At 29.9% G+C, this 23215-nt stretch overlaps 3 protein-coding genes across 3 annotated transcripts in view; all 3 read left to right on the top strand.

Moving 5' to 3' along the window:
* LOC109360054 (ribonuclease 1-like) lies at positions 513-2314 on the top strand. The gene is made up of 4 exons (XM_019604796.1): positions 513-725; positions 820-975; positions 1601-1799; positions 1942-2314. Exons 1-4 carry the CDS (start codon positions 621-623, stop codon positions 2163-2165), a joined length of 684 nt encoding a protein of 227 aa, XP_019460341.1. The 5' UTR covers positions 513-620; the 3' UTR covers positions 2166-2314.
* On the top strand, positions 14003-15492 carry LOC109360144 (extracellular ribonuclease LE-like). The gene is made up of 4 exons (XM_019604874.1): positions 14003-14126; positions 14225-14380; positions 14754-14952; positions 15186-15492. The coding sequence occupies exons 1-4, from the start codon at positions 14022-14024 to the stop codon at positions 15410-15412; spliced, it is 687 nt and encodes a 228-aa protein (XP_019460419.1). The 5' UTR covers positions 14003-14021; the 3' UTR covers positions 15413-15492.
* Positions 22546-23215, top strand: part of LOC109360172 (ribonuclease 3-like) — a 2655-nt gene continuing 1985 nt past the window's right edge. The window contains exon 1 of the mRNA XM_019604901.1: positions 22546-22792. Within this exon, the coding sequence (XP_019460446.1) occupies positions 22628-22792 (165 nt within the window). The 5' untranslated portion in view covers positions 22546-22627. The remainder of the gene's footprint in view (positions 22793-23215) is intronic.

The raw sequence follows: 23215 nt of genomic DNA, 5'->3' as shown, positions 1-23215 counted from the left end.
ATATATGCTCCCCTTTACCACTTACCTTTCATCTTTTGTTTTGAAAAAAAAAGGAAATCTATTTCACCAACCTCTCACTTAGTAGGATGTGAGAATGATGAGAATGAATATCATCTCTCCCAAAATGATGGTGTCTCTCTGCCATAACAAATAGAATTTTAGTAAAAAGTATAAAAATAATAGTTTTTATTTTTATAACATGAAGTGTTATATTTTTATTGGATGAAGACATGAATAAGGAAAGCTAATCTCATTCAAATAATGGATATATATATCTTTATCCTATAAGTAAAGAAATTATTTCCACTATTTTACCCTTTTTCAATAAACAGTAACCTTACTCTAGGGTCACCCTCTTCTTATCTTTAGCAAAATCCTAATAACTTATTTTAAGAAAATGTGCTGACATGTCTCGAATAATCTGCAGCATATACTCAAATATAATGCTATGATACTCTTTATACTCTTTTGTTTTTTAGTGGTAATCTTCCATTTGTGACTATAAATTCATATGCCTCCCAACAACATTCCATAATTGTGACATCCACCCAAGACCTTAAATATCACAGTCCACTATCCAACAACTCAGTTGAGGCAGAAGAAAAAAGAGAGGCAAAAAAATGGAGTTCAAGGGATTCAATTTGATTAAGCTTCTATTGCTGACACAATGCCTCACAGTTCTCTGTGCTTCTGAGGATTTTGATTTCTTCTACCTTGTTCAGCAGGTAACTTAGTGTCATTGGTTGAATGGTTATGCTATGCTTTAAGTTAAATTGGATATCTTTATGAAATAGTTCTTATGAGTTTTTGCATTTGCAGTGGCCAGGATCATACTGTGATACTATGAAGGCTTGTTGCTACCCTACATCTGGGAAGCCTGTTGCAAATTTTGGAATTCATGGTCTATGGCCTAACAGAAAAGATGGTTCATACCCATCTAACTGTGACCCTAACAGCCCTTTTAATCCATCCGAGGTACTTCATTCTCCACCTATTGAATTATTTATTTGAACTTGGTATGAAAACTTGTATTTTTGCTGACCATGCGTATTTGAATTTCATTGTCTAGGTAACATAATTGGATCACTTTATCTATAAAAAAATATTAATGAAAATCCCTCAAATAAAACTAAGCTACATAATGATTCTTTAGTATTCATTATCTTATATGTGTTTGTAGACATTAGTTTATAAAGATTCCATATAAAAGTCAAAATATAATTCTTATAGGTGATCCACTGAATAATTTTAAATGGCACATGTCATAATCTTTGTCAGTACTGGACTCTCCGGAGAGGATCCAGATTTCTTTCCGAGGTAGAACTTTCTGTTGGACAACATAAACGTCCACTTGTCCTCTTCCTATATGTTGTTATGCAAGCCTTAAATTTATTTTTAATTTAACATTAATGCCAAAACTGATAAGCATAGAAAAATGAAAATTTAAATAGTAAAAAAATATTCTTCTTAACCTCACATCAGAATCACAAAGACACAAAGCCAAACAGAACTAATTTTAATCCTAAAAGGTTTAGTGGTTGAGTTATTATTATTATTATTTTAAGTTTTAACACTAACTTGTCCCATTATATGATGGTAGATATCAGATTTAACAAGCAACTTGCAAAGTGAATGGCCCACACTAGCATGCCCAAGCAACGATGGGACAGGTTTCTGGACACATGAATGGGAAAAACATGGCACTTGTTCTGAGTCAAAACTTAAACAACATGACTATTTTGCAACAGCTCTTGCCCTCAAACAAAAAACCAACCTTCTCAAAGCTCTTACAAGTGCAGGTATACTTTTAAAATTTGGTTTGAGCATTATTTGAAAATTAATACAATTCTGGTTTCATTCCATATATTTTTTACTAATTTTTTGTAATGCTTGAATTTAGGGCTTTAATGAAATTACTAAGAAACATGCATTTGTATACAGGAATAAAGCCCGATGGGGAATCATACACCTTGAGCGCCATCAAAGAGGCTATCAAGAAAGGAGTTGGTTTTACTCCATACATTGAATGCAATGTAGACAAATCAAGAAATAGCCAGCTATACCAAGTATACCTGTGTGTGGATGCATCTGGTTTGAACTTAATTGAGTGCCCTGTGTTCCCTCGTGGCCAATGTGGATCAAGCATTGAGTTCCCAACTTTTTAATATATTCAAATGAGTAGAAATCTCTAAGACTATATTCATTTTATGAAATTTGCTTAGATGTTATTGTCCATTTCATATTCAGCACTGATCAATTGAACACGATCAATTGTACCGTTGCTTTATCAATAAAAAATATTTGACCAATAGTAGTGCAATTTTATTTTTGGTTATTATCTGCCATTTATTAACGAAACTAAATTATTATTATTTTCATTCAAATTATTTGAATAAATAAATAATATTTGAGCAATAAATTTATTTATTTGCATAAAAGTTTGAAAATGGGTCTTATAATAAAATAGAAGGGGTATGTAAGTGTACAACAAACAAATGATGATTTTATCTATTTAAATTATGGAGGAAAGATTGGTGATTGCAATTATAAGTTTGGGAATTTTAAATTCCCTAACCTTTTAATTTTGGGAGTCTGGGAGAAGTTTTGAAATTTAAATCGCCCTAATTATTTTGGTACTTTTTACCATAATTTTACAATTAACTTTATAAATTAATATATAACATTGGTCGAAAATTAATCCATAACTTTAAAATTATAGCATAATTTTTTTGGTACTATCAAATGTATTCTTCATTTTATGGGTAATGAACTAAACTAATTATTTTCGATGTGTAATTGTCCCTCTCAACAAGTGTTATTCGAACATTAACTTTTTTAATCTTTATGGGATTTATCGGAATTTTATGCCAATAAATTAACGTTGGTATAAACTATAAAGTGAAAAATATTGTTGTGTTGGCACCAATATTACGAGAGAACATCATTACATTACACAATGCATCTTAAATTTTATATTAATAACGTTCAACTTTTTTTAAGAAAAAAAAAAAGGAGGGTTCAAATTTAACATTCTATTCTTTTAACTAAAAATAAAGTTGTAATTTAATGTAAAAAAATCGAATTACAAATAACACGGTTGTTGTTGTTTTAATTTCTTTTTTTTTAACGAGTGGTGCTAAATGCACCATCAACTAAATTAATTATCAGCAAATGTTTATAAAGAGGATTACATTGATACGAACCTATAGCTAGGTAATTGTAATATGTTCTTATTTACATCCTAGTGTATGAAATTTGGAGCATGATTCCACCAAGTGTATATCATGGATGAAATTCCATGATTGGCAAGTTTATCTGCACTAGAGTTCTCCTCCCGATATATATGAGAAACTAGGATGTCCATTGATGCTAACATTGTTTGATGCTAACATTGTTTGACACAAACTCCCTTTACTTGCTAGCTTTCATGGGACTCTAGCTCTGTGATTGATAATGTCCACGACAAGCATTGAATCACATTCCAAGCAAATTTTTTGCCAACCCTTTTTGTGAGCAATTTTGATTCCCAGCATAAGAACATTTAACTGAGCAAAAAGAGCATTTTCCAATCCGTTATGGCAAGCAACACAAGTCTTAACAATTCCGTTTTGATCCCTAAAAATTCCACCTCCTCCTGAGTGACCTGGATTACCTTTAGCAGCATCGTTAGTGTTGATTTTAATTCTCCCTGAAGATGGAGGTTGCCAAATGGCTTCCAAGATGCTAGGAGTCGTGTTGTAGTTATTTTTTATATGAAGCTCACTAAGCAGGGAGAAATCATGTATACTGTTGTGTGCATACTTAGTAGAGTCGTTTCCCGACAAAGAGATTGTTGATTTCAATTTAGGCAATGCTAAAGGAAAAGTGATAGTTTTATCCTTGAACCTAAACTGATTCCTGCAAAACTAGATTATATTAATGGTATGTATAATACTAGCTATCAAAACCTGCTTCACCTGGTTGCTCCAATTCCTTTGATTTGTCTTTAGTAATGTTGTTTTTGAGGATGTGTCCAACTTAATTTAGAAAGTTATGTTTAAACAATTACATAAAAGAACTGCAAAAGGACAATTGAAGAACAAATGGGTAGAGGAATCCTTTGTTTTCTTGCAAAGGCCACAGATTGAAGGCAAAGAACACTGAAAGTGCAAAGTGTCAAGATAGCATTTAGTGAAAGCTTAAAGATAACTCAACAAATCAACATGTCAAAGATTCAAGAGCTTCATGTCTAAACTAGAGTCATAGATATGTGTCTTAGTTATTGAGTCTAGGTTAGGTAAACCTAGATGCAATACTCACAAGTTCTAAAAACTATCATATCATTTACATGAGACATGTCATCTAGATTATTATATGTTCATGCATTAATTATACATTTTACTTATACATTTTAGGCATAACATAATGGTAAAACATGTATAGTTGATAAGCATAATAGAATGGTAAAACATGTATAGTTTAATGATCTGAAATTCATATATGTTGTAAAGGAAAATATCATAATTAATTGACCTGAAGAGATCCTGAAGGTCATGTATAATGTCTCTACCTCACAATCCAAGTTGATGCCATATAGTATATTCATATCGAGAATCATTGATTATCTACGTATTGACGTATCTGACATCATCATCACAAAGACTTCTGATAAAGATCACCTTGTTGGTGAAAGCCTAATCCACAAGATGGGTATCTACAAGTATGGAAGTACTTGGCAATACCAAGAGGATTACACTACCATAGATTTGGATCTATCTGATGACGAGGATCAAGTTGGAACAGATTAGCCTAATGCAGGAACTCGGGGGGAGCCAACTGGAAACGCGCCGCAGGAACCATCCTTTGGATTAGCTCAGTTGGATGCTATGGAGCAAAGGCTGAATAACAGAATGGATCTACATTTTCAGTCTCTAAAGGACTCCTACCATACAGATTTGGAGCAATTTGAGGAATGCCAGGTTGCCTACATTGATAACCTCTATCAGGCTATGAGGAGCTTTGTTCAGAACACTGTTGAGGCATAGAATGAGAGGTTTTGTGCAGAATTTGAGAAGATGAGATTCCTCATCCAGGGTGAAAGTGGTCTAACCATACCTGATGAAAAAGATCCTCCTCCGCATCCCTAGATTAGAAGTCCTTAGACCTTAGGTTGCCTTAGGTTTAGTTCTTCTATATGGCTAATTTTAAGGATTTATGATGCTTTGTACTTTTGAGACATATATTATTATGTTTTTTGGGTTATAACTCTAACTATCTACTTTTGCTAAACTACTATGACTTAATATGCATGTCATTTGAACTTAAATCGTTACTATTTTGGTTTTAATTTGCTTATATAACATGCTTATCTATGTCAAATATAGTATGAATACATGTTTAATGGTTCTTGATCATGTTTGGTTATATGTATCTCCTATGTTTGATTGAGCCTGCTGTTTGAATGCTATAATATGAATGTTTGATCATTCCATGCTTAACTAGTTCTTGTATAACCTTTCATGCCATTATTTTTTTCCAATCATTGTATTCTGTTGTGTTAATCGATTAACCAATTGTCTTAATCGATTAAATGTTGATCAACATGTGCACGTGTTCAATTTTTCCATCAACTGGTTGATTAATTACATTCTCAATATTAATTGATTAATTACAGTTTGAGTTCACTACATATCTTTTCTTACTTTTGACCAAAATTCATTTACTTTATGTTTTTGATAATATCAAAAGGGGGAGAAAGGTTGTTTTGTTGTTTGATGTGTGCAGGTTGTAAATAATATTCAGCATCTGTTGTCTAAGCTATGCGCTTTAACTTTGAAATCAACAACCATGCATTCTATGACTATCTACAAGCTATGCATCAAAACAAAATTTGGTGTGGAGTTTGTCATCATCAAAAAGGGGAGATTGAAAGTACAAAGTGTCAAGATAGCACTTACCCAATGGATAAAAGAAAGGGGTATCCAACATTAGATGTATAAAAAAAATACATAATAAGTTTTTATAATTGGCACTAATGATGAAAAGATATAAATTGTAATTTTTATCTTGCTTTATCTCGTAGGAATGTCATATTTCCAAATTGTAACATGTACTCTTCAATATGAAATGTAATTCACTTTTGTGAAAGTAAAATTATTATCATGTTATCTTTTAATTGAAAATTATGTTACTTGTAATACAAACCTAATTTAAATTATTAATTGTGATGATACAAAGTCTTGAAATGCATAGAAAGATATAAAAAATAAAATTAATGAAAATAGTTACAATAATATGATACATTTCTCTTTTTAATATTTTATGCCGATATTAATTAATTTCATACTACAGTCTACATAATAATGACTATACTAATCATAATCACCACTATAACTATAAATACAATTTAAAACAATAATTATAACATGAAGAAGTTTGCATGTACTTGCCAACTACTTTAACCCATGCTTTTTTAACTTCAATGGTCAAATTCCCTACTTTGTATAATTGTATTGATAGGATTCAAAACAATAACTTTATTCATATGTTGAGATGTGATTTTTGATTAACATTAGTTTCGAGAGTGTAGACTTAGGAGTTGATTGCGGTTAGAGAATGTATTAGTATTTGTTACAGTGTTAAACCTAGCAACTAAAAAATAAGGATTCTAAATAAAATATAAAATATTAAAAGAGAAAACATTTTTTACTGATGCATTTATGTCTGGTTTAAACCTATATAAATAATACTGAAGAGGAACTGTGGACTTCTAATCTAAGCCAAATTATCCAATTGAAAGTAAATAACTAAAAGATTGTGGAAAATAAATCTAATTTGATATTCTCTTCATTACATAAATTCATTACATAAGATATGTTAAGTACCAGTGGCATAATACACCTAGAAGGGGAGGTTGAATAGGAGTGGCGGAGCTCAAGTTCCACTTTTTAGTTTTTACACACTTGCTGAAAAATGCCCAATTAATCGATTAAGCATTGTTCATAATCGATTAACTAGTAACAGAAACATAATTACCAGATCAGCTTCTTATACAGTTATTTACAAACAGATAAGCATAGATACAACATATATTTTTATGCAATATTAACAAGGATATAACAAGGTATAAGCATGCAAAATATCAGCTTCAAATTTGAATTAAAACATCTTGAAATATAAAAGAGAAAGGGATAGAAAAGATTGCGCAAGGATTTTATCCTAGTTCTTTTGTTGTCCACTGCAAAACTACATCCAGTCATCCCCTCTGATCTAGGAGATTTTCCTTCTTCACTATAGAACACAATGTATCGTTACGTACATGTTTCCAATTACAAGACTCGAACGCTCCAAGTCTTTGTGAAGAACACCTTACCTAACCGCGGCTAGAATTTTCCAATCCTTGAATTACAATGTTTTGAGTTATGAATGAGTACTTAATACTCGGATATCACAATAAAGATCAAAGACTAAAACCTAAGCAAGAACTCACAAACTATCTCTTTTTCTTTTCAAGAAACACAAGAATGATGCAAGAAAGCTTTGTAAACAATCATGCAATATGAATGTGAAACTTAAAGCCTTAGCATGATCTAATCTTTCTCCTAATGTAACATGCAATATTTTCTCCTAGATATAACAGTGAGTAACTCGAAAATATGCAGAGAAACTGATGTAAAAATGTATGGATTCTTACGCCACATATTCTGAGATTTTAGTTTAAATATAAAACTGTCTAAAGTCTCAGTTAATCGATTAAGTATCTATTTAATCAATTAACGGGTTGTTGAAAATAATTGTTTTCAGTTTTTCAGTTTTATGTTAAAATAGCAATTCTGTTAATCGATTAACACTATTCATAATCGATTTAACAGTGTAAAATCAGCTTGTTAATGCATGGTGAACTACATATATGATATATGCTCATGCACTACATGATTTCCAAATATAATACCTTTAATGCACAAAATCAATGTATTCAAATGCATGAACCTAATTATCATATATTTCTAGATGATGTCTCATTTTAGTGGATTAATTAATTTATTAAGTCTTAGGAGACTCACACCTAGGTTTACCTAACCTATACTCAATATCTATGGCAAACATCTTAGACTTCTAAACATATAATAAAGAATTATAACCTAAGTCTAATAAGTCATCACTTGAGCCCTCGACATGTTGATTGTTGAGACATCTTCAATCTTTAACTAACTCATTGTCTTAATCAAAATATTGCTAGTGCAATCCTTGACACTTTGCACTTTCAATCTCCCCCTTTTTGATGATGACAAACACCACATCAAATAATACGTTACATTTGATGAAATAGCTTGACGATGTTGTACATTTGCATGATGGTTGTGAATTCAAAGTTGAAGCGCTTTGCTCTCCCCCTTAAGTAAGCAATGATTAATAATACAGAAGCTATTATGACAACCTGCAAATAACATCAAACACAATAAACAACTTTTCTCCCCTTTTTGACATTATAAAAAAGATACGAATATTCAATTCTAGTCAAAAGTAAGAAGAGATATAACAATTTATTTTGAAAAAAAAAACTGTAATTATTAGCATAAGTAATAACCAGTTTGAGAAGCTTAAACAAATGCATTGATTTCTGACTCTAAATTTGAATATAAACAGATTTTGCATGACATATCCATTATGTAAACAGTTTATATATGGAATGATTAAACATATATGTAACCACTTGTTAGCACTTGTTAGGCTATTTTCATTTTAAAGCGTATTTGAATCATTCAATTATAATACACAATTAAAACATGTTCAAGATTCACGCAAAAACAAATTTTATTTAACATAATTAGCAAGGTTCAACATAGTTACAAAATGCTATGATAACACATGTCATGAATTGAGTGAAATAATAACATATACTTTTTAGTTCAAGTGTACTCAATATCTAGAATTAATTTTGTAACCTTGTTAATAGACTTACCTTACTTACCCTTTGGTGATAGGTCAAGATTATCACTTGTTTGATAAAAAGTTTGATGATATAATCAATGTTGTGTATTTGACATTTAAAGTGTGATGCTCCCCCTTTCATTGCTCTTCCCTTTATTACTTAGAGAAGTACTCTTGGTAGGTAGCATAATACCGAAGCTCATTTAACAACTTTTCTCAATAACTTTTCTTCTTAATAACCTTGATCTACTTATCAACCTTGTGCCTAGAACATCTTTTGTTGATTTATCCTTTGATGCTCAAACGTCCTTTGACACACCTGCAAACACAATTTACTTGTCTCTTTCGGGTACTCAAGTTTTTTTTGGTCCCAGTTAATCGATTAAGTACCCATTTAATCGATTAACGGGTTGTTGAAAATAATTGTTTTCATTTTTCTGTTGAAACTACAATTCTGTTAATCGATTAACATTATTCATAATCGATTAAACAGTGTAAAATCAGCTTGTTAATGCATGGTGGACTACCTATATGATATATGCTCATGCAATACATGATTTCCAAATATAATACCTTTAATGCATAAAATCAATGTATTCAAATGCATGAAGATAATTATCATATATTTCTAGATGATGTCTAATTTTAGTGGATTAATTACTTTATTAAGTCTTGTGAGACTCACACCTAAGTTTTTCTAACTTATACTCAATATCTATGGCAAGCATCTTAGACTTCTAAAAAGATAATAAAGAATTATAACCTAAGTCTAATAAGTCACCACTTGAGTCATCGGCATGTTGATTGTTGAGACATTTTCAATCTTTAACTAACTCATTGTCATCATCAAAACATAGGCAAAACATTGCTAGTGCAATCCTTGACACTTTACACTTTCAACATATCTTTAAATTTAGGAGGAAATTTTGTATTCATCTTGGACATGTGAGTGTTAATAGATTTAGAGATGGGCCCAGTCCAACAATATTCTATTCGCTCACACTAGAATGGTACCCTTACTAGTTTGGTGGAATATTTTATAACCACAAATGTTTATTTTGTTTCAATTATTTATTCAAAAAGGAAAACCAATTTTTTTTTATTTTTTGTGTTTGACAATATTTTAATTTGCTCATATGTATTCCCTGTGCAATAGTAAATTAAGACTATGTAGTTCTAGGTAAAAAATATTTTGATTTGTTGAATGTGTTTTGTTTAATTTTAGGAACATGAGTGACATATCATGATTCTTTAAAGAATAATTTGAGGAAAAGAAGTGAGTACTTACAATGCTTCATTCATCCTTAATATGAGTTTATTTTTATAAAATTAATTAGGAAAATATCCAAGTTTATTTAATTTTTTGCATTCATATGTATCACTAAAAAAATATTTATTGTAATTGTTACTGATTATTTATTTATCAAAAAAATCATTTATTATTTTTTAATATTATAATTATTTGCCATGACTTTTATTTGCTATCTAAGTTTTTGATATATTGATAATTTAATTTTAATGAATAGAAGTAAAATGTCACGGTCATTCAAAGACGATTGGATGAAAATGAGTAGATGTGTAAATTATAATTTAATTTAATTATAATTATTTGCCGTTATTTTTTCATTTTTAAGTCATTTCCTTACTAATAAGCATTAGGTGAAGATTTTCCTTTTAATATTACAAAATAAAATATTATATTATTCATCATATTTTAAAGAATGTCCCTTTAAGCATATGAATGAATTAGTATATGAAATCAAATAACATCAACCATATGGATTTCAATTTTTCCTTTATTAATTGTATGTTTAATTATATTTAAATTTTACTTATAACAAAACTAAAAAACATCATATATATTTACTATAGAGAACTCCACACAACTAAATTTAGCTTATACCAATTTACATTGAAGATGTTGGTAAATTACATGAAATAGATCCTCCTATAAGAATTAAATTGACATAATGTTATTTTTTATAGTTTCCAAAAGTTTTTTAGTTAAAGTGAAGTCACAAATTATGTTAGGAAATTAGAGTCCAATAAAAATAAAAGATTTAATATATAGGTTTTGTTTAAAATCATATGAGTGAAATTGATATCACTTCTTAACTTAAACATAAGACATTAGATCTATGAGTTTGATTGATTTGAGCATAATAAGTGTGTTAAAAAATTACACATTAATATCAAATATATATTAAATAAATTAAATATTTTAAATTTGAAATAAATATTTTATAATAATATACGGGAGGCCACCACAGTCTGAAACTTGTTTAGGGTGGATTTAAACTCTAATTTGATATACCTATACTTTTTAGCCCAATCGAGTTTAGCTCAAACCCGTCCGCATAGCCTGTTTTGATAGCTCTAAAAAGGAGTAACATCATGACCTTCCCGACATCTTTATTATATTTAATTTAAGAGATTAATCATCACTATGATAAAAATATTATTTTATTTTTAGTAATAATATTTATTTGTTACAATTAAAAATATATTTTCTAAAAAATCTTGGTTTATTTATTATATTTTATAAATTTATTACTTTATTTTTATAAATTTATTATTTTAATACTTTAACTTTTACTTTATTTTGAATGGCAATAAACTAGTCAAAAGGCAGTGACACTGACACATACCTAAAGTTACAAGAATTAATGGAACACATAATCCGCATCATAGTCAAAAAAAAATCGAGACATAAATCCACGGCCGATGTGAGGTTAGATATTAATGATTACATGGATTTTATTCTTACTACTGAAAAAAAATGTATAAAGACATATATAATATATAATATTTAAAAAGAAATGTATTTATAGTTTTTGTAATATTATTTATGATTAAATTTAATTAGAATTAAATTTATTATATGTTATCAAAATTTTATTGGTTATTTATATATATATATTTATATAAAAGACCACAGACAAATCTTTCTCTTCTCAGTATTGCACAATGACTACGAAGCTTTTTAAATAGAATTGGGTTGGCATTGATGGTCGTAAAGGTAGAAAAATAGGCTCTTTCATATTTTTGGTGTGTGTTTTAATTGAAGGCTAGGTAGTATATTTATAATTGAACTTATAATAAGGCAAGGTTGTTAGGACCGATCCGATCCGACAATCACTCAGAAACGGAGACAGTCCCATACCAGCCCACAAACTGAGAACTCTTTCAGGTCGTTTTGGATCATGTTATATCCATTCTAGCCGGGTTAGACTGATTGAACCTGAAATAACCCAATTGGTTAAACCATCAAGTCTAACTTCAATTAAAAAATCCTAAAATAGTAAACAAATAAAAAGGTCATAAACTCACAACTCACCAACTACTCATACAGAGCTTGTAGAAGACCTAGCAGTTAGAAGAACCACCATCTAACTCATTGTCGTCGTCACTCTCGCTGCACCGTGTGTTTGACAGTTGAAACAACGAAAGTAAAAGACGAAGAAGACAGCGACGGAAGAAGGAAGAAGGAAGAAGGAAGCATGAAAAGGTGAAGGAAGAAGAAGTATGAAAAATGGGTTTGGTTTAATATGGTATATTGGTATAGAGATTAAAGAGTGAAGGAAGTCTATGCAACTTTTCAACTTCACCCACTTTTTCACTTTTTAACTTTTCAACTTTCCACACTTTAATTTTAATTCCTAACTTTGCACAATTTTCAAACGAGTATCCTAGGATATGGCAACATCATTATGTAAAGTATAGACAAAAGGAAAAAGTAATCAATTTTTTTTGTATTTTTATTTTAATTATGATATAAGCGTTTACGGTTTAAACCGCGAAATCGAATTGAACCAAATCGTAAAATATGGTTCCGTTTGGTTTCGTGATCCGGTTTGGTTGTTTTTTAAGAAATCATTTATGTTTGGTTAATGGTTTTAGAAATTTGGTAACCATTTGAACCGAACCACATATTTAAAAATAGATACCAGGAATTCTTCAACCAATTTTGTGGCTTAAATTATCAATTTTGTATGAATTCTAGTGTAATATATGTTACTAAATTGTTATTAGGTTAGTGTTGTATATGTTACTACTTACTAAATTTTTATATATATTTGATATTTTCCCAGTGTAGTGGAATTATAACATATATTTCAACTTTTGTAATATTAGTTTTAAAACTAACATATATCATATATTAGTATACATGTATTGTTATATATGTTTGTAATGTTATATATATTACTAATTGATATATATGTTACTAAATTGTCATATTAAATTGTTATATATGTTATTAATAATATATATGTTACAAAATTATAAATTGTACTATTGTTTATATGGTCATTTGTTTTTTTTTACTAAATTACATAATAGTTATATATGTTATTAAAAGAGTTTCAAGTGTTTTCCTCATAATAATGCTTGCATTTTTTATGGATGAAAAATATTTTTTATAATACATTTTGAACTTTCGTTTGATGCAAAAATAAAATAAAAAACATCAAAAACTGTGGAACCGAATCGAACCACTCATGAACTGTTCAATTCAGTTCTTGCAATAAATTTTGCTGTTAATTAAGGTGAACCAAACAATATATTTATGTTCAGTTCAGTCATTGAATTGTACAAAAAACCAAATCAACCGAACTTTTACACTCCTAATTTTAATTAATTATAATATATATAATAATTATATATGATATTATGATGTTGTCCAGTCTAACTAGAAGTTCTAACAGGTTAGAACCACCTATACAAGAAATCTTTCGATTGATGTCCAAATGGGATTTTTTAACAGTTATATAGACATTGTGATAGGAATATGTCACTTTTAAAAATTACTCCTAAAACATTTTCTCTCTTTCAAAAAACTAATAAGGATCTTAATCCCCAATTTAAAACTAATAATATTTATTATCTCGTATTATTTAATTTATTTAAAATATCAATAATATTGATTATATGTGAGACTATTTTTTTAAACATCAGTCACCTTTTGTATATTTATATACACTATACTTTCCTTTTTAGTGTTTGCCTCCCAATACCATTCTAAAAATGTGACATTCGCCCAAGACTTTAAATATCACAGTCCACTACCCAACAATTCAGTTGAGGAAGGAAATAAAAAGAGAGGCAAAAAAATGGAGTTCAAGGGATCCAACTTGATTAAGCTTCTGTTGATGACACAATGCCTCACAGTTCTCTATGCTTCTGAGGATTTTGATTTCTTCTACTTTGTTGAGCAGGTAACTTAGTGTCATTGGTTGAATGGTTATGCTATGCTTTGAGTTAAATTGGATGTCTTTAATTATGAAATAGTTCTTATGGGTTTTTGCATTTGCAGTGGCCAGGATCATACTGTGACTTGAAGAAGGCTTGTTGCTACCCTACATCTGGGAAACCTGCTGCAGATTTTGGAATTCATGGTCTATGGCCTAACAGAAAAGATGGTTCATACCCATCTAACTGTGATCCTAACAGCCCTTTTAATCCATCTCAGGTAGTTCAAAATTAGGAAATCTTTTGTCTCGAAAAGTGTATCACTCAGATGCGACATTTACTTATGGTTGGTTGGAAAAATATATTAAAATTAAAAATTTAATAATTATATGTTTTTCTAATCAATCACAAATAGTAACACATAGAGCGACACACTCTGATTTGTTATGCAGACTTTCAAAATTATTTTTAATTAAATATTCATGCCAAAACTGTGAAGTAGAGAAAACAGAAAAACTTAAACAATAAAAAGTATTCTTCTTAACCACATATCAGAATCACAATAGCCATACAGATAGAATTTTAATCCTAAACGGTTTGGAGTTTCTATTGTTATTATTTTACCACTAATGTATCCCTTCATATGATGTCAGATATCAAGTATAACTAGTACATTGCAAAGTGACTGGCCCACATTAGCATGCCCAAGCAACGATGGGTTAAAGTTCTGGGCACATGAATGGGAAAAACATGGCACTTGTTCTGAGTCAAAACTTAAACAACTTGCCTATTTTGAATCAGCTCTTAAGCTCAAACAAAAAGCCAACCTCAAACAAACTCTTAGAAATGCTGGTACATATTTAAAATTTAGCTTAAATATTATTTAGAAATTGTCTCCATTTTGGTTTCAGAACATATTTTTTGCAGTAATTTTAATATTGAAATGTTAGAAAATATAATTTCGGGAGTCAAAAAGCATAACTAATCCTCAAAATTTTATTAATTTAGTGTATATTTTTTTGTGTTATGATAGTTATGCTTTAAGGCTTTAAAGAAATTACTGAGAAACATTCATTTGGCTACAGGAATTAATCCTGATGGGAAATCTTATACCTTGAGCAACATCGAAGGGGCTATCAAGAAAGCAGTTGGTTTTACTCCACACATCGATTGCAATGTAGACGCATCAGGAAACAACCAATTATACCAAGTATACATGTGTGTAAACGCTGCTGGTTCAAACTTCATTGAGTGTCCTGTGTTCCCTAAAGGCAGCAAATGTAAACCAAGTATTGTGTTCCCAGCTTTTTAATGTATGGAAATGAGTAGAGATCTCTAATATTAGTTAGATGATTTATCTCTTAAAGCTGATAGCCGAATAATAATAAATGTTTAATTATCTTTAAAATCTAATAAAAATTTAGAGATTGGAACCGTGGACACAGATACATTTTATATATTTTTAAGTCGTGAAATCGATAATCCACCAACGATATGATCACTATATATATATATATTGAGTGACTTAAATGAAAATAATTTCATATAAAAGTTGTTACAGCTGCACATTTAAGCATGCAACAATCTGTGCTATATTGATTTTTTATCAGATTTCGGATCAATCTATATTGATTGACTGCCTCTATTATGTTGTTGCTAGCAAATATCACTATTTTTTGTTGTGGATCTTCCAAATCATTTCCGCAAAGGATTCGGACCCATTTTTTTATGATCCTTCGATAAAAAGATTCATTCTCTTCATAACAAAGAGGGGTAGAACCAATAAAGATTTATTTTTTGATTCATCCCTCAAGTTGAATACCTCATTTAAGAATTGTTTTTTATCTAAGTATATATTAGGTTAAAGTTTCGATATAATTATTACTGGTATACAAATATGCCATTATTGGTACGGATACGTGCCTTACAAAGTTCACCCCAAAATTGATTAAATTATTATTAATGCAAGTACTTGACAAGCTAATGCTTTTTTGTTGTCGTTAAAAACATATACTCGAGATGAGAGATAATTATAGTATTTTTTTATTTTTGTACACCATTTAATTTGTATGTCAATGACTCAACGTGCAGCGGAATTATTGAATATATAATATTACTATAGAAGAATCTATGATGTTAAAAATGATTAACAATACATTGGTGTAAGATATTACTGGACTCTCAAGGTCAATGATTTGATTCCTATGAGCGACACCTATTAGGAAGGGCAGTCACGAACCTTGAAAAAGATTAATTCCTTACCAAAAAAGGTGAAGGAATACATTTGCTAGTACCAAAAAAATGTGAGACTAAGTATTGTTTTCTCAGTGTTGTGAGAATCTGATCGTACTGGACGGTCTGACTGGTTTGACCGTTGACCAGACTTGAAAACGGCTCTAGTTTACCGTCTTAATCAAGTGAGGGTTGAACCGCTTCGAACCAAGAAAATTCTGGTTCGATCGTGTTAAACTCGGTTAAACCAAATTAATTCGGGAAATAAATTTGACAGATCACTTAAAAATTAAAAAAATGGAACATTACTCTATTATTTTGTTTTACTTCAGTCCAAAAAGATGAAAAGACATTACTTCAATGTAATTATATAGGATTATTAATTGTATAAAAGTTTACATTTATATATTTATAAATAATAACTATTAATTGTGTATGAAATTATCTGATCAGACCAAATGATTTAACTATTTAAACTTGTTGAACCTAATAGAAAACTTCTTTCAGTTTGACATTCAGCTCAAGTTTCATACCATTGGTTTTTCTAGAAAAAATTATTCATGTTCAATTGTCACTCTCAAATTTTAAGAGAATATTAATTACTTCTTTATTAATTATAAATTCATCTTTATTAATGTGGAGAGAAGAAAATAATTATGGCAAAAAAATAAAAAATAAATAGAAAATGACAAATTTACTTTGTTAGTATAGTTTGACTTTAAAATTATCGTAGTAGTGTAACTTTATTTTTATTTACTAAAGTAGTATACTTTGTTAAAATCGCCTATCTCATTGTCAATTTATATTTTTTCCCTGGTCCCACCAAAATCAACATTGGAAGTGGAGTTTTTTTTTATTGAAGTTCTATGGAAATCAGCAGCCATAGTGGAATTTTCCACTTTTTTTTTTATGTTTTATATTACATTAGCAAAATCGGCATCCACAAAGGAGTTTTCAGTTTGTTTAAATTGTTTTTTCTCCCAAAGAACTCGACAATCTTGTAGGAGTTTTATGTCCATTTTATGTCCTACCTAAATCGTCCATGCAGAAGGAGTTTTCACTTTGTTTTAATTTTTTTTTTTTTGCCAAAGAACTCGACAATGATGTAGGAGTGTTTATTATTTTTCACTTCTATAAAAAGCATATCTTTGCTTTCACCTAAAAGCACATATTCTAAAAAATACTTGTTCTCAAGTACTCTTTCTCTCTATTGTTGGAAATGCAGTGTTATATTTTTCATTTAGAGCTATTCACCTCTTCTAGATTGTTACTTTATTGTAGGTTAGTATTTTTACTTACTTCATTGTATCTTACTTCATTGTATGTTACTTTATTGTAGGCAGTTTTATATTTTTTGTTACATCTATTAAATTTGTAATATTCTTATTTTGTTAAATGTATATGACTATTTTAAGGGATATTGTTAGTGACTTAGTGATGAAGAAGACATTGAAATATGTAGTGATGAGGAGGATGTCGAAGTGGATGTTGGTTCATCTTGTAGGATGACATATAGTACTCCATCATCATTTTTTCGTAACACATATTCAGAAGTTGATCATGATTTTGGTCATACAACTAGTTTAATTAACAATAATAGTAATGAGTTGTTTGTCGGGATGCAATTTGAATCTAAAGAAGTCACAATAAATGCTATTAGAGAATTTCATATTAAAAATTCATTTGATTATGTTGTTGATGAGTCTAGACCAGATAGATGTGTTGGGAAATGTACACATTTTGGCGCCGGATGTGAGTGGCGAATTCCCGCTTCTTTTAATGGTAAACGCGACATTTGGGAGATTAAAAAAATTAATGAAACACACAATTGTGTATCTATGTTGGTTTCTCAATACCACAACAAATTAAATTCATCATTCATTTCAAACCTTATTATTAATTTAGTATCTGCAGATCCAAGTATACCAGTTAAGACACTAGTAAAGGAGGTTGTTAGTCGTTTTGGTTATACAGTGAAGTATAGAAAGGCATGGACGGCAAAATAAATGGTATTGGCCAAAATTTATGGTGATTGATGAAAATGCAAAGTGTCAAGAATAGCACTAGCAATGTTTTGCCTATGTTTTGAGACAATGTTCTATTAAAGCTTGAAGATGGCTCAACAATTAACATGTTTAGAGCTCATTGGTCATATCTAGACTAGGATATAAATAGAGTCATTATTCCAAGTAGTCTGAGATGTGTGCCGTAGTAAGTGAGTATAGGTGAGGTGAACCTAGGTGCAAGTCTCTCAAGCCATTATAATCGTCATATCATATACATGAGACATATCATCTAGTTAATTGTATGTTCATGCATTAATCATACATGTTATATGTGCATATTAGGCATAATATAATTGCTAAAACATGTATACGAGTTAAGCTTAACATATGAGAAGTTTACCTTTTGGACCACGTATCTTAATATGCTAGTTAATCGATTAATGTGGTGACTTAATCGATTAACTCAACTGTTTTTCTGTTATATCAGTGTTTCACTTACAACTGGTTTTTGTTTCAGTTCTGTTGCACTAGTTAATCGATTAACGAGTTGCCTTAATCGATTAACAGGTCTGTTTTGTGTTATAATTGATTTCTGTTTTAACCGTTTAACTGATTGCAACGAATCCAACAGTAAAAACTGTCTAGTATAAAAATTGCAGCATTGCATTCCTTTGTATAGGATTGTTTTAGAGAGCATATTTCGTTTTGCATTTTGTTTTTGCAAGAGAGTTGCATGTGTGAGGAAGAGAGTTACCATGCTTAATTGAGTTTTGATTTGCATACTGTTTTTCACATTCTTATGCTCATTCTTATCTTGCTCACATGTTCATGCATTATATGTAAAGATTGTTAGAGGGATATAATTGATTACTATTTTTTATTAACTCACATGTTCTTGATGGCTTGAGTGAATTGTGATTGGGTTAGTCTTTATGTCTTTTACTTGTAATATTTCAAGCATTATTGTGCTTATAATACCTTGTTGTTATAATCTGTTTTTTGTGTATTTTAGATTGATCTCTTGGTGTCATACCACCACAGAGATTAGGATTCTTCACCGAGACTATGAGGTCTTGATTTGAGAACAAGAATCATGGTTGGGGCTGTTTCGTGAGAAAGGTTTTCTCAGGCGATAGGTAGAGTCAAACCAAAGGTTAGGTGTTCTAGATTTCAAGAAAGAAGCATCATATGTTCTTTTAAATTGAATTGGTGTGTGTGGTCATACGTATATTCAACATTGTGAAGAAGAAAATCTTCCAAGATTAGAAGGGGCGACCTGGATGTAGTTTGCAGTGGACCACAAACGAACCAGGATAAAAATTCATCTTTGCACGTTGTTCTCTCCTTAAATCATCTTTACTTTTCTTGTTGTTTCAATTCGAGTTAATAGCTGATATTTTGTATAATGGTTCACTGCCATATGCTTATTAATATTGCTTAAAAATATCTGTTTTATCATTGTTCAGTTGTTTTTAAATAACTGTGCAATTTGCCTCTCTGATCATTCTTTTATGTGTATGTGTTAATCGATTAAGACAAGGTGTTAATCGATTAACTGGGCTGTTTCCAGAACTGAGTTTTGGTGCGAGAAGTGGTGATTGATAACCACAACACCTATTTAACCCCCCTTATAGGTGTTCCTAGGCCACTGATACCTAACAATTGAGAAGGATCATACAATGAGTTACCACGTTGAATGAATGTTCTACAATATTTTTCTCTCGGTACAATTGTGAAATATCAAGCACATGAGTAGATTTCAAATGGCATGGAAGACCCTAGTCAATTTATTCTTGGTAGAGTATTTTGGACTTTCAAACCATGCATTGATTGGGTTTGCATATTGCAAACCAATTACATTTTCAACTATGAACTATATTGGAATGTTGCAAAGAGAATTTGTGATCAGAGTTGTCCTCCAGCTTCTTTAGTAAATCTCACACAATCTTTATGTGACGTCTTCTCATCTGGCCGTGAAATGATGGGAGCATTGGTTGAGCTATACCCATATGCATATTCTACCCACATTGATGAAGCTCATCCTACTCATCATTATCATATGCTGGAAATTGAGTCTCCGCAGCGAACTGAAGCGAATATTCATTCTCAAGCACACACTTCATCAGTTACTCCTCAATAACAACAATCGTATGGGTTCGGAAATTTTAATTATTCATCTATGTTGATGAAGATAAAGATGAAGATGAAGATGATGAAGAGAGGAAGAGCCATAATTGGCGACACGTGCTAGAGGGAGAATCTCGCAGCGTAATGAACAACAATTAAGAGTTCAACCGCCAAGAAGAAGAAAACCACCTTCATGTGACACTTCATCACATAAACGTCATTAAAGTTTTTTGGGATCTAATAAATTGAAATTTTAATATTGTAATATTTTGTTTTTTTAATAACATTATTGTTGCAAAAAAATTGATGTGGGTGTTCGGATAAAACTACTAAAAATAATAAAAACATGAAAATTCCTAGGGCATAAAAAATGAAGATAAAACTCCAACAACATTGCCGAGTTCGTTGGCACGAAAGAAATTTTAAAACAACTGAAAACTCCTTTGAGGATGTCGATTTTGTCATGTAATATAAAATATAAAAAAAGTGGAAAACTCTACTATGATTGCGGATTTCCATAGGACTTTAATAAAATAAATAAACTCCACTTCCAGTGTCGATTTTGGTGGGATTAGGAGGAAAAAAAGTACAAATCGACAATGGGCTAGGCGATTTCAACAAAAGTATACTACTTTGATAAATAAACATAAAGTTATACTACTTCAATAATTTTAAAGTCAAACTATATTAATAAAGTAAATTTGCCAATAGAAAATTGCATGATTAAAAGCAATATCAAATTTGTTAAGTACTATACACTTATAAATGATGATGAAGTAATTTATAAATATTGTGTTTAATATGACTTGTGAAATATTTATTATTTTCATATCATTTATGCTTAAGGTCATGCTATATTTTAAAATTATTAAAAGATGTAAAAATTGATATAACTTGACTAAAATAACCTTATTTTATCCATATGGAAAACTATATTAAAAAGAAACTGATAAATAGGGGAGAAAGTATAACTAAAAATAAAAACATATTTGGAAAATAAAGTATACATATGCGTTAATTTTCTAAAAGAAAAAAACACCATAAGATACAAAAAAGAAAAAAAACACCATAAGATATAAAAAAGAAGAGATTAATCATTTGTTTTACAACAATAGTGTTGCTATCTCTGACCAATAATGAATAAAAAACCCAAAAAAATATGCATCGGAAAGGAAAATGTGTTTTAGAAAGTGATATGTTCAAGAATTTGAAAAACATTCTTTTTTGAATATATTTTCCCTTTTTTGGATTTCTAATTCATTGCAATGATTAAAAATAAAAAATATACATTAGAAAATAACACATTTAAGATGGTAAAAATTAAGCCTATCAACTTTTATTTATTTGTATTCTTCTACAAGAAACTAAAAAATGTGAATACTGTATTTATTTTTTGGTATATTAGTTCCTGTTTTTATTAGCAGAAGGATTAATCATATAAACATCGATTAATTGTTTAATTAATTCCTCGATGAAACCGAGAAACTTCGAAGTGGGACACGTTTTGGTTTCTGCATGGTAACCCATATGACGTGCCATGTTAATTCACTAATCACTATAAGTACAACACTTTATATCAATATCTCATTGCATTATAATTTCCCTTATTAGCGTAAGAATTGCCTATGAATTTCTAACATAAGTCTCATATTTTGTCAAGTCCTTCTCAGAAAAAAAGCAAGAGATAGAGAGAAAGGAAACTTCAAAGATGAAACCCAACTTTTCCTTGTTGTTCAAGCTATTGATACTGCAATACCTATCAGGTCTATGCCTTTCTCGAGATTTTGATTTCTTCTATTTTGTTCAGCAGGTAACTAATAATATACCTAACAAGAAAACATTTAGAAGATATTTGGAATTTTCTTATAATATATAAGAAGATATCCTAAGTTACTTTATTTTATGATTTATTTTCTTCTTATTACTGTGTATTATCAATGCAAATTTTACTATTTTTATTATTCTTAATTTTTTCTCCTTTTATACCTCAAACCCTAAAATTTCAACCCCTAATTACACGATGTCATGTTATTCTATCATAAATCATGAGCATTGTCTGATATGCATTCCCTTATTTTATTTCATGTCTTGATGATCATTTGTTTAAGTTTTATGTCTATATTTACAATTTGCTGTGATTCTTCATATTTGAAATGTGAATCATGATGCAGTGGCCAGGAGCATACTGTAACACAAAGCAAGGCTGCTGTTATCCAAAGACTGGAAAACCTACAGCAGATTTTGGCATTCATGGACTCTGGCCTAACTACAAAGATGGTTCATGGCCCTCAAATTGTGATCCTGACAGCGTCTTTGATAAATGTCAGGTACTTCTAAATTTAAAAATAATCAAAGAAAATATAGTATCATTGAGCAATGTTAATGATTGATGAAGATGAATTTGATTAGTTGACATGCATGCATGCAGGAGTAGCTCAATGCATAAATTATTGTCTTGTCACATACTAGAAAAGGTTTTCAAGTTATTAAGATGTGGTTATTCTTGGAACATGCAGAAAATAAATTTTCAGGAATAACACTGATAATAAATGCAATTGGTTATAGTTAGGAACACTTTACAGATTATAGAAATTGTAATAAAAACAGTTCCCTATAGTTAATTTAGTTGCTTAAGCAAGAGAGATACTTGGTGTCCAAGTTCAAACCTCTAAAAGTCATTTCAGTTTACTTAATCTTCTTAAATCCATGCTTTTATACACATATACATATACATAAATTATATATATATA

This window comes from Lupinus angustifolius, chromosome LG11, assembly GCF_001865875.1.
Source record: "Lupinus angustifolius cultivar Tanjil chromosome LG11, LupAngTanjil_v1.0, whole genome shotgun sequence".
NCBI lineage: Eukaryota > Viridiplantae > Streptophyta > Magnoliopsida > Fabales > Fabaceae > Lupinus > Lupinus angustifolius.
Note: the sequence above shows the minus strand (reverse complement) of the source record. Positions and strands in the feature narration are given on the sequence as shown.